This window comes from Rhamphochromis sp. 'chilingali' (assembly GCF_963969265.1).
Source record: "Rhamphochromis sp. 'chilingali' genome assembly, chromosome: 22".
Lineage (NCBI taxonomy): Eukaryota > Metazoa > Chordata > Actinopteri > Cichliformes > Cichlidae > Rhamphochromis > Rhamphochromis sp. 'chilingali'.
In genome coordinates this window covers 20,151,927-20,164,857 of record NC_137950.1, presented here as the reverse complement: position 1 = coordinate 20,164,857, position 12,931 = coordinate 20,151,927, and the positions used below count along the sequence as shown (strand labels likewise).

Below are 12,931 nucleotides of genomic sequence, written 5' to 3'. Positions count from 1 at the left end.
CTGCAGCAGGTTTTTTTTTTCATATTAAAAGGAAGTTTTCCTCTCAGTCACTGCAATGGGTTGCTCATAGAACATAATTATGTTATGTGTGTATTTAGTATAATGTTGTTTTTGTTTTTGTTGTTGTTGTTGTTGTTTTGTTGTTGTTGTTTTTTTACAATATGCAGGATCTGGTTCTATATGAACAAATTGTATCAGAAGGAATGTTATTGATAAACTCCAATAACTAATTTTTAGATTTTATGTAATTTTCTACTTAGAATTAAATAATTTTAAACTGCAATTTCATTTATCTTTTTTAAACCCCATGATTGATGCAATTGCATGTCAAAAATACATGACTTTAAAGTTGAAAATCCTTTACATTTGAGGACAGAAATACCTGCAAACTAAGCTACTTACTGTGTTTACATGTATTAAGACCATTTGATTAAGCAAATAAAGGCACAACCCAAATGTAAAAGTGTCACAGTGACCTCTCACCTTTGCAACTACTGTCACAAAATGCGTTGGTGTGGTCTCAAAGTCCAAAGTCTCACCAGGTTTAACTCTGAGGATCCCACTGTGTCCATCAATGGTGAACTTGGTGAATGGGGAGGTCTGGTAATATAACAGTCACAGTTAATAAAGATAGTAGGAGTGCTTTATTTCGACTTAAATTTAGCAATGAAAACCAATAAAGCTAATTCTGATATGGTACCGATCAATTTTAGCCTGGCTCATTTTAACCTTGGCATTTCAGGGTAGCTTTGTCTCACAATTGACACATGGAGACTAACAACCACTGTGCTGTCAGCTGTTGGCCCAGACCAAACCTAAGCCCCTATTAAGCTTTCAATGCCATGCTCAAATGTAATTGAAATTTAATCCACTAAAGTAACACGATTTCCAGACTGCTCTATGGTATGAGATTAATCTTTCCCTGCATCACTGTCCCATCACTCATATGCCCTTTTCCTCCCTCCATCACGCGCAATGCTCGTGATGTCAGGTCGACCTCTGGTTATCCCTGAGTGTTAGGGTCATACAACGCTAGTTAAAAGTGTTGCTATTTGCTTATTTTGCATTGCAGTCTTGGTAATAAAAAATGTAATTGATTTTTAAATGGATTGCAAAGCAGAAATTGAATCAAACCATAGAAGAGCTTAAAAAAAAAACCTAGAACAAACAGAAAAATTAAGATATGAAAAAAATGAAATGCTAAAATTATGAAAAAACCCCAACTTGTTAACAGTTTTAAATACATTTTGGGCTCTAAGAGGATAAAGGTGTTGGCAGACTTCAGGGAGTATTCCAGGATGTGAGAGTTAAGAGAGCTGAAGATGTAAAGAGGTGTAAAGCTATAAAGAGCCCTCTCTGTGATTAGTACTCTCTTACAATCAACTCAGTATTCATCTGGACGCCATGTGCAACGCGGCTAAAAAAAGCTTTAACTTTAGCCTAGGTTACACTGGGTCACTTTTCAGCGCACGTGCTGCCGTAGAAGCCTAGCTGCTATATTTTGGAGAGTGCTTTTTTCTGACTGATGGCTCAGTAAACATAGATGCAGTAGCCAGAATTAATCAAGTATGATATTTGGATCTTTGTGCATTATATAGTTTCTAATTTGTGATATGTGGCTGGCATTTTTCACCTGAGTTTAAACAAAACTTCTTAAAATTCACAACAGCTTCTTTAACGTGCCTGAATTTTACTGGTGACTTTGTGCATCTTTACTTCAATTCAACTTCAAAAATATTTGCAATTTGGGAGTTACTACTCAAGTTGTTTTGAAGTTGCCATGGTAACAAAAGCACATTACAGTGAGGCTGTGAAGTTACCTGTAGATAATAGGAAACACTTCCTCCTGAGCCCATATCTTTATCCACTGCTTGGACTCTGTAGATGCTACTTCCTGGAGCAGTGTCCTGGGAAAGGAGCAAAAAGTTCAATAATTTTCAAACATTATTGAATTTTGATTATTTAATTAGTTTGACACTTTTATTACATTCAGGAAAAAACACTCTAGAATGCATGCATGTAACTGTATAGTTATTTTATATAATATACCTCTGGAATATCAATAATAAAAGGCAAATTTAGAAATTCAGGTGGCTCGTCATTGGTATCCGTGACAAAGACTCTCACTGTCTCAACAACCTGAAACACATGTGAAAAGCAATTACAAATTTCCAAAACAGCTGCTTTTGCTACAGCTTATTAAAAAAATGACATTGTTTGCAGAGAAATAATCTAAATAGCGATCAGAGAAAATGTCATGATGCACAGTTAAATAGATTTTACAGGCTGTCATGGCACTTTTTTGAAGTACTATTTAATCCTAATATTTATGATAGAGTTTCCAGTTAAATTGCAGTATTAAAATGTGACTGTAAACTGAATTGCACTGTAGCTTATAGAGCTTACTTTATTACGGCCATCCGTTATGCTCACGTGCACTGAGATTTCATCTTGTTTCTATGAAAAATAAAGATGTCACATCACTTTGAGCCAAAGTGGGGGTTTTTTTTGTGTGTTTCCAAACCAGGAGTCTTTATTAAAATGCTTACCTCTCTGTCGAGCTCCTGAATTAGAGTCACATTTCCTGACTTTGGGTCCACTCTAAAATATTCTGTAGAGCCCTTTTCAAAAGCAAGACCATATCGTACTGGATCTTCCTCCGGATCTGTGCCATTCAAGACATATATCTGTGTTCCTATGAGAAAAGAACACATACAGGGACAAAACCTTTGAAATGGGGCAGAAACGTGACATGTCTATATGCAGCACTAGTGTAAAAGGCACGTTTGACAGGTTAGGTCAGATGAGCCTCTACCCATAATGTTTTCTTCCCGTAAGACTGTGATGTACGTCACAATCCAAAAGATCTTATAGTGATTAGCTGGAGCCTTAGCACCATGTGAGATCATTTCATACAACACTTAGGCACTTAAAACACACATCTCAAACTACACTAAATGTAAAAACATGCTCAAATTATACCAAACTTAAAAATATTAAATTATAACAATAATAATTTTTAAAAAAAATGTAATTTTACGGGAGCCTTACCAACGGGTGTATCCTCAGAGATGCTGAACAAGGCCATATTTCCATTTGTACTGCTGGGACCATTATCGTAAAAATATGGAGCATAGTCTGATTGCCCTTTGTGATAAAAAAAAAATAAGAAAGAAAAAGACGATTCACATTATTTGAGCAGAAGAGAGATATAAAAGAAAAACAATGACCTAATCTAAAAGGAAGCTGCTCCACACACTGTACAAACCCCACAAATGTCTCTCACCACATCAAATAATTTTTCTCCTTAATTATTATTTTACAGTGAGAAGAGTTGCACTCACTTGCTAACAAGGGCAGGAATTGAAAGCAGGGAGGAGAAAAGAGTTAAATTAGAAATAATAAGGCTGTAGTATTAAGACCCAGACAAAAACGGCATTGCATGTTGAAATTTATGAAGTACAAGCAACATGAAAGTCCACACTAAGACAGACATGCCCTCTCTGTGTTAGAGGATTAACCAGATAAGTGCGAGGCAAGAAGTCTTAACCACACACAACAAAGACAGTAAAAGAAAAGCAGAGCCTTACCCGAGGTGAAGTGAAGCATAAGGAGAAACAGTAAAGCATGCGTTTTCTTTTCTTTCTTCATCCTGGTGGGGAGGTAAGGCTTGGCTGGCTCATGTGGAAGGCTTGGTGGAGGGAAAGCGAGCAGTGAGTGTCGTGCCCTTCTTGAAGCGTCTCAGCAGGCTCAGAAGTAGGAAGAGGCTGGGACAGCGTCTCAGGCACTAATCCAGTGACGCATCCCTTCTCTCTGCACACATCTTCTACCACATTGCTCTCACTCCAAATTCTCCTGGATCATTGAGAGACGAGAGTTCAAGTTTCACACAATATGGTGTGATCATCGCACCTCGCCACACATATGACAGGCGCACACATGAGGCACAGAATCCATGTTTAGTTTGGAAACATTGATAGGAAATGTTTGCAGCTCAGATTTTTGTTTGGTTGTTATTATCAGCGGTTTGTTTTGTCATGTTTTTTTGTGCTGAGACGGGCCACCTGGCAGGTCACTAGGTTTCCTGGGGAAAGTAGACTGCAAGATCTAAAGAAAGCTTATTGGCTGTAAGTGCATGAGTGCAGCTAAGGCTAGTGTTGGTAAATGAGCAGGCAAGGTTGGCAACAGCGGGCAGTTTAGGCCACCTTGGCTATATGTGACTAATGGGCTTGTTAAAACCCTATAAATAAAAAGGAGAGAAGCCAATCACACCATGTGGGCGAACAAAAAACAAAAACAAGAACAAATAAAAAATAAAATAAATAATACAAAATTTAAACTGTAATATGTCCTTCCGGTATGAATTACCAGCAGACAAATCAGGCGAAAGACAAAGCATAATGCTCGATTAAGAAGAGCTGATTTTATGAAAGAAAAAAAAATTGACACTCTGAAGAGCAGAGTGTGCACTTCCTGTATTCACAGGTATAAAAATAGTCCCTGGCTGAACATTTTCATTTAAGGCAGAAAAATGTTAGAGCACAAGCATAGAAACTCAGCATTATTAATTAGATCTCCTACATTCACAATAATAGATGTACAGTAGCATTATATAATTTTTTTAATTATATTTTTCTATTTTAACATTTTGATTAAAGAGCTTGAGGTGGATTAACCAGTAGAAAAACATAAAAAAATTATTCTGATAAGTACCACTGTCAAATACCAAAATAATATAATATGAAAGAAAAGATCAATATGCATATGCCCTATACTGCATTATATTACTGGATCATTATTATTTATAATGAATTAGTTTGTCATTCTAATGTAGCTGAATATGATTTTATTTACTCATTTTGTGCATAGCTTATAATAATACTAATAATACAGCATAGAGGCCTTTTATTAAATAAATGGTAGAATAATTAGTAAATAAAGCTTTAAAATAAATTCGATGGAGTTAAAAATGTGAATCAAACATTCAAACAACTAACATTAAATAAAAGCACTTAAAAATGTCAGTAACTTCGGTAACTTCTGTTAAAGCTGTAACTTCTGTTAAGTAAGTTATCTATCTTATCCGGTGGTGCTGAGTATTGAACAATTCACAGTAGTCTTGTCCAGTGGCTTTTGCAGAGGAGATAACTGGGGAGGGGCTATACCACCCCATGCCACACCCCTGGACATAGCCCCTGCTTAGAGAGCAATAGACCTAACAGATGCCATCCTTAGAGTCATGCTGCTTGCTTGAACAATCATGTTTTTTAAAAACAAAACACTGACAACAGAATAAAAATAGCACTGATGATGCATCAGTTTCTACCGTGTCACGGGTTGAAGTGACAAAACGTCCAGCACAGATTACTGTCATCTGAACTTTTAATCACAAACTGCTTCATGCCTATTTTATGCAGCAACAGCCTTGGAACTCTACCAAATATTGGTCATCAATCTGAAAATGACTGGCAGTCACATATCCCCAGTAATGGCAGGTTTCTGCAAACTGGAGCTTTGTGCAGGCTCATCCATTATTGCCCTCTTTATCCCTCCCATCTGTGGGATTTTTCAATACACAGTATATATGAATCATACGTGTCCTAAACGTGAACATTATGTGAGATTTAAAACCATGCCTGACAGCTGCGTGCGCCACGTGCATGTGCTTTAATGAAACACCTGCATATTTACAGATGTTAGCATCTGTTGCAAGTGCCCTGGTTTGAAGGTTTAATTTTAGATGAACAGCCAGATGGTACACAAGAGGATTACTACACTAAGCCTTTGTCATCTGCTGCAACACGCTGACTGTTTATAGGGAAATACAAGGTGGACTCCCGCTGGTCTCAGTCTGGTCTGAAGTGGGGAGAGCTAAATAAACATAAAAATATTTAAGTTTGGGGTTATTTAGTTGCAATTTTTTTAGACCACAGTTTACACCAATTAAATTTACAAGGTGCCCTAAGCTTGTTTTACAGGTCACTGAACTTTATCGCTCTGACTTACTGGCCAGAGCAGATATTTTTACTGCACCGTCGACACGGCACGTAAGCACAGGTGTTACTAAGAATAGCAGCATTTCATTGTGTACGAGTGCACCTGTGGGCTGTAACAGTAACAGAAACTTCTAGAAAGAATTCAACCACGGTTCTACTATTTATCCCAGGGTTTCTGTAAAATGTAAAACTGAATATCTGATTTTCATTGCACTGGATCCCAAAATTTGCTTTGCTATCTAATAACTTTAGTCAAGTGACAGAACATGTATTTTGGAACCTTAAATAGAAACTATAATCCTACTTAAGAAGAGCAAGTTTTAGAATGGTCTAATCTTAAGGGCTGCAAAATTTGAAACAGTCACACAGCAAAAGATCTATCTGTGCATGTTCATGACTCTCTCCCCCCATATTTTTCATAGCCGCATGAATTTGCATGCTGTCCAAAGGAGGGACATGTCACTGTGACAACCAAGAAACCACAGCTGTAGAAAAACTGTTGTATTTTAACCCAAACTGATCTTTTTCTAAACCTAAATGAGTAGCTTTTAATTCCAAAACTCCACAAAGCCATTTCCCAACACTAACCAAGTTCTTTGTTAATGTTTAAACTGAACCGAGTTGTTTTCAGTGCCCCAACTAACATATTTGGAATAAATAAATATAAAATACAATGAATGTTTGAAATATGGAACATGCCATGAAATTCATGTTCTGAATGAGCAATCAACAGATTAGAGGTCATGACAATTTTACAAACTGCCATGACAGTGTGTACAGCAACGGAAGTAGAAGCACTCCTGTAGAATGTCCTTTTTCAGTATCATACCCTGAAATATAAACCACATATCCATTAATCGATCATAATTAACTCGTAATTACTTGATCAAAACAGTTTATTAATATGCATTATTATAATGCATATACAGCACAAGTATAGTTATTTGACTGTGGGCAGTATTTCATGTCACTTAACTAAGTTATCATTCCCAATACGTTATCCAGTGCAGACAAAATTCCAAAAAATCTCCATCAGCAACATGTGCCAAAAACATCACATGGACATATTTACTTTGTTTAAATTACTTTTATTCCCCCCCCCCCCCAAAAAAAAACAACAACAACACATTACGAACCTCTTTAACCCATTACATAAGTGCTATACCAGAGAATTTCTTCAGCAATTACATCCAGCACAGTCTGTTTATTGTACTGTGAATGTGGACCAATCTATGGTTGACATATGTGGCCTTTTGGTTGTTTTGTGACATTTTTCTGTATTTTCACTCCAAATAAAACCTGAAATACCACCAAGTGGAAATAGAAACCAGAGAATAATACAAATGACTTCTGAGGGATGCAAAATTAAACTGACAGATTTAACTCATCTGTTAAAGCGCCCCAGGATAAACCAGATACTTTCAAAAATCAAAGTAAGATCTCTGTGTTATCTTCTTTACTTTGACAGGTATCTTGTACCACACAGTGCAATCCACATCTTTACATGCTTTCAAAGCATTCATGTTGATCTAGCAGTTAGATAGGATTTGTCTCTATAAGATAACATCGGTCATCTGGTTTATGCTGCTAGCAGTAAACATGTTGTCTCAGGCTCCGTGGAAGATAAAAGTGAAGCTCGAGTCATGATGGTGTTTACTTCCTCCTGCCGCTACCGCCGTTAGCTAGAATCATCACCAGCCTGATGAAAATATTCAGTGTGTCCATGTAAATCCCCATACACCTGTAAGATTAAATAAATGTATCAGATCCACATATCGGTACAAGTAGATTACCAACAATAATCTTCAAAACCAGTTATTTTTAGTGTACTTTAATTCCTGAAGTGACTTACGCATTGATAGGGTCATATTTCTGTACGCCATAGAGTGGGTGTGTCTCTGCCTTCTTGATAACCTTCTGTGTATCATAGAGGAGGAACATACTGAACAGGACCAGGCCTCCATAGATAGCAATGGAGTAGAGCCCTGCTCCAAATGCTGAGGTGGGTGGCAGGAACATTGATCCTGAAGAAGACAAAAGAAAGTTCAAATTGAGTCTGACAAGTACAATTTCTGTGCAGCTGTCAACTAAAAGTTACAATATAGAAAACTAATAAGTAGGTAATGATACAGCTCTAATACTGCACAACACACATATGCGAGTATGAATCTGATGTTTGGCTGTAGCTTCTGTAAAAACATTTGAAACTTGTAGCTGGCTGTCACAGACGTTAACTTGGGAGATTCAATTGTTAACCACCTTGCAGTTATTTATACATTTATATTAATTCATAAATATGTCTCAACTGCAAAGTGAACTGAATTTTGAAATAACTTCTGTTTTGCTTTTCTGGACAGAGACGCACACTATCCACCCCATTTTCTATTTACTTCTTATACCCAAACTACACCGTAGGTGTACACCTTCTCTTACAAAGTATCCAATAAGAAGATACGGAGAAGACTGAGAAAGCCCTTTTACAGGTACATTTCCCAATATACATTTCACTTCACCGACTCCACTACGGTTTAATTTGAACATATGCGTTACCCCTGACAACACACAAACACTGTGCTATGTATTACTTTTTAGCATTTAATTACTGTATAGTATTAAAATGCATTTCTACACAAAAATGATATCTACTGTAATCTCATGGGAATCAAAAATCATTTGGATGAAGAAAGAAAAACTAATTTACTTATCAGATTAGGTTTTTAAGATGTATTTATATTGTCATTATGAAAATGTCAAGCTTTGTGTGGTTCTACAGGAACAAAAACACAATAAATACAGTCAAAATCCTGCATTCAATACTTTGCTTTAGTCTTAAAGCATTTAGTGGAATGATGTGCATTTAGAAATTGTTTATCATAATATAAGTACTTCAGCACAGAACCACTTTGATGCAAAAAGGACACTGCTGTTTAAATATGTGACACCCTATAAATAGAGTGCATTGCATTAGGTTGGAGATCAGACTTTCAACAATGACAAAAAACACAACAACAACAAAAAAGCAGCCGCTCCCTTATACTTTTCAATGAAACCACAGAGTGAAATACAAAGATGATATTATCAGGAACATTTTCAGCCTGAATGTTCACTAGCTTGTAATACTCATGGCTATCTATAAACAAGATTGATGAAATAAAAGTGCTTTATACTAACCAAGAGAGGAGGCAAACACCACTCCAAGTCCAACAGCCAATGGCCCTCCCATATTGAGGAACTTCTCACTTGGGGCACACATTGCAACAGTAGACAGACCTCCCACGATGCCCGCGGTGTACCAGGCAGCCCTCACCATCAGAGGCCCTCCCAGGAGAGTGAGGGGGGCAATCACAGCACCCATCACGCCTTATCAATTATTGAAAAAAAAAAAACCAGTTAAAAACAAAACAAAACGATTTCTTTTAAAAAACAAATGATATTAGTGCCATCAACTAGTGTATCGTTGAAGCAGCTTTTTCCTCTAACCTGTTCTAAGCCTGCCTTCTAGTGTTCACCCAAGGCAACTACATACCAGAGACGACAGGGCTGAGAAATTTCTTAAAAGATATTTAAAAACACAAACCTGCGTGGAGCATCCAAGCAAGATGTTTTGGCACTGGGCTGTGCTCATATGAAATTGACCTGACCAGCATGCCCGCACCAATCACAGCAGCAAAAGTTGCTCCAATTGCCTAGGTGGGAACAAACAAATCATCATATTAATAAGTTCAACGGAAAAATTCAAGCACATCAGATAAACTACGGTTTAAAAATTGGTATTTGACTAAACAAGCTCTGTAATATGTAATTCTAAGGTTAAAATAATAATGGTGCAGTGGAGTGAAGACCATTAAAAAACAAAAAAGCAAGCAAGTATTGTAAAGCTTACCAGCCAGGATCCTCTCATCATCAGACCCATTAAAGCTGGGGTCCTACTCACAGCTACAGCTGACAGAGCCGTCAGCCCAACACTGCCTGCAAAGTACATGTAGGTAGAGTGGATCCTGTCCTTCACATACTGAGGCCAGATCCTGTACAAAGATGAAAAGAAGCCTTTAGTTTGTATGATACCATCACTTTTCTACTGGTCTGCATTTCAAAATAAAATTCAAGTGCTGTTGGTAAAATAAATCTGTTACTCACATTGCTTTCTCTATGGCACCGATATCATTAGCCATGCCAAGTCCATAATAGCACAGAGCTCCAAGGCCAACTGCTGCACCTCCAGCCAGTATCATTCTCCCCATGCTATCGACTTCAGACACAACACAAAAATCATTTGAGACACAGTTTACATTTTTGCCTCAGAGGAAAAAAGATTTACTATAACAAAACCATTTCAAACCATGAAATCTCACATTTTTCTAAAAATGAAGTTGCATTGCAGGATTTACATTTTAAAATACTTGTTATTTATCTAATACTGGGTTTTGAGTCCCACCCCCAGCCAATTAATCACAGGTAAGACAGTTATTTTTCTCACCTGAATGTATGACATATGGTGTAAACAGTATGTGATAATGAAATCTCTTGGTCCCCTTTCAACACTTGTTAAATCATCTATCAGAAACCTTGGGCTAACTTTTGATTCCACTCTCACTTTGGATGTTCATGTCAAATCTCAGGTTCAGTCTTGCTTTTATTACTTAAGAAACATTAATAAATTAAGTCATCTTTGTCTTGAAAGGTGCTATACAAATAAAATTTTACTTATCTATCCATAGACATGAATAACAAAAATATGTGAAAGCTTAACAGGTCACCCTTAAGTCAGTAGACAGCATAGAATTCAGGCTATATACGAGTAGAAAATATGTAACGGTGCCAAATGAAGTATGTATCAAAGCATTTACTTTTGATGGCTGTATCAGTGGCTGGTTCAAAAGCTGCTTCCTTTAGCTGGTCTCTGGTTGTCTTTGCACGGCGAAACCCAAACCTGGCCTTTGAGGAATAACCCTGAAAGAAGAAGCAGCAGCTTTACATGACTCTTCAAATGTTGAACATGAGTTAGGGTTTCACACCCACCATCAATCAAAAGTAGGGAAGCAGCAAATACCCAGTTTCAAAAAAATACCATGTTTACATAACAAATTAGAGCAGTGGCAATCTGACATTTGCACTGTTTCTAGTCCAGCTGCAAGTTGCACCCCCTGTGATCATTACAAACTTATGACTAAAATTTCTAAGGTGTTCTACCAATATTATCCAAGATGAAAAATTAAGCATAGCTGCATTTTTAGTACTTTACAAAGCAATGGTTTTTAGGCATGTTTTGCCCATACGTGCATTGACCTGTACAAAAAAGCATCCTAAATTTTTTTTTTTTTTTATTGTATTGGTTAAGAAAGGCATTATTGACCATCTGAACCGATTGCGTGTTGCTTTGCCGTCCACTCAACTTGATTATAGCTTGCCTCTACCACCTTATCAGACAGCTTCATAAAGTCGGTAGAAGTCCATAAAACTCGGTTCCAATACTATTTTGAAGGCCACAATTTTCTTAAAGCACATATGTTTACTTTCTAGGTTTTTCTTTGGCTTGATTGGCAACAATCGTAAACACCTCCCAATAAACAACGCTGACATCTGTGAAGCAGCTGAAGCCATAACATGCAAAACGATGAAAATGTGGCCCAAGTGCAACCCACAATTGATATTAAAAGCACTGACTCAGGTGTCAGCATTACTGCTACAACTCAGCCATATATGTGGTCCAGATGGCAGGTGTGCCTAAACATACAGTTTATCACAGCTGTCAAAACCAGCACATGTAATAACCCGTGTAAAAAGCCTGACTCATGACATTTGGACCACACAACAAAGATTAGGCCCAAATGTGATGGTATATTTTCTACTGACATTTTTCCTTTATTTTACTTCACTATGTATTAATTGGTGTATAGCTGAGACGAAAGCCCAAATACTTGCCAGGAGGCACTATATTTGGGAAACACTGCTAAAAAGTCTGGCTAATGAAGCATAGAAATGCCACAAAGCATAGAAATGCCAAAAAAGCTGTGTGTGTGTGTGTGTGTGTGTGTGTGTGTGTGTGTGTGTGTGTGTGTGTGAGTGAGTGAGTGAGTGAGTGCCTGGCGACAAAGTTTACAGTACCTGCTGGGGCCTGAGCAAGGGTGACCAGGTCTTCAGGATGGGTGACCGCAGGGCTGGGGAGCCCTGAGTGAGCAGTGGTCGGAGCCCAGCAAGCGGGAGAGCCTTCAGGCACGTTAGCCTCGCCACCAACATTGTCACGATATATTACTGTCCCGTGTCACTCTAAAACACAAACACGGAGAAGAATTTTTTTTGAGAGGAATTCGTGTGACAGAAAGCTGAACTTTGAGCTAAGAGTCACAAAAACAGTGTAAAATGTGCTCTTGCACTAAAAAACGCCACAAAAATTGAGCTAGCTAATGCCGTAATATCATGCGACTAACCCTTAGCCTAACCCTTAGCCTAACGACCGCTGAACAAACACATATTTAACTACAGACTAAATATGTCTTATCTGTTATATGATTACAACGTTCAAAATACTAAATAGAAAGTAAATGTTACATACCGAGAGAAATGTCGTCTATCACCTTTCCAGAAACAAGACGCCACGGTTTTGTAACCTTCCTGAAAATTCTTTACTTATGCGTCATCACTAAGCGACAGATTTGATGGGAATTGTAGTTCTAACGCAGTGATCCTCAATATTGCGTTAAAGACGTTATACCTTTTAAAGCATTCGGCTGATAAAGAGAAAATGATCTTAATGCGAATAAAGTACATGTAAAATTTCCCGTAAACAACCTGCGGCTGCAAGAGTTTATTCAACAACCTATCAGAGGTTAAGTCTCCATGGCATGACAGTGTTATATAATTTGCATTATTACATCATTGTTTTTTAAAGTTTACTACTGAGAGAGTAATAGCAAAAATGTGTTATGTTGTTTTTA

At 37.4% G+C, this 12,931-nt stretch overlaps 2 protein-coding genes across 2 annotated transcripts in view; both read right to left on the bottom strand.

The window, feature by feature from the left end:
* The window catches only part of LOC308390881 (cadherin-related family member 1a), a 47,646-nt gene that overhangs the window by 11,487 nt on the left and 23,228 nt on the right, over positions 1-12,931 (bottom strand). The window contains exons 2-8 of the mRNA XM_080873211.1: positions 3,591-3,855; positions 3,052-3,147; positions 2,550-2,695; positions 2,407-2,457; positions 2,050-2,139; positions 1,821-1,907; positions 484-600 (exon numbers count right to left, since the gene is read on the bottom strand). Of these exons, the coding sequence (XP_080729337.1) occupies positions 484-600; positions 1,821-1,907; positions 2,050-2,139; positions 2,407-2,457; positions 2,550-2,695; positions 3,052-3,147; positions 3,591-3,651 (648 nt within the window). The 5' untranslated portion in view covers positions 3,652-3,855. The remainder of the gene's footprint in view (positions 1-483; positions 601-1,820; positions 1,908-2,049; positions 2,140-2,406; positions 2,458-2,549; positions 2,696-3,051; positions 3,148-3,590; positions 3,856-12,931) is intronic.
* ghitm (growth hormone inducible transmembrane protein) lies at positions 7,091-12,657 on the bottom strand. The gene is made up of 9 exons (XM_080872660.1): positions 12,550-12,657; positions 12,102-12,263; positions 10,844-10,946; positions 10,134-10,245; positions 9,880-10,021; positions 9,574-9,682; positions 9,168-9,356; positions 7,849-8,020; positions 7,091-7,737 (listed from the first exon to the last, which is right to left on the bottom strand). The coding sequence occupies exons 2-9, from the start codon at positions 12,231-12,233 to the stop codon at positions 7,650-7,652; spliced, it is 1,047 nt and encodes a 348-aa protein (XP_080728786.1). The 5' UTR covers positions 12,234-12,263; positions 12,550-12,657; the 3' UTR covers positions 7,091-7,649.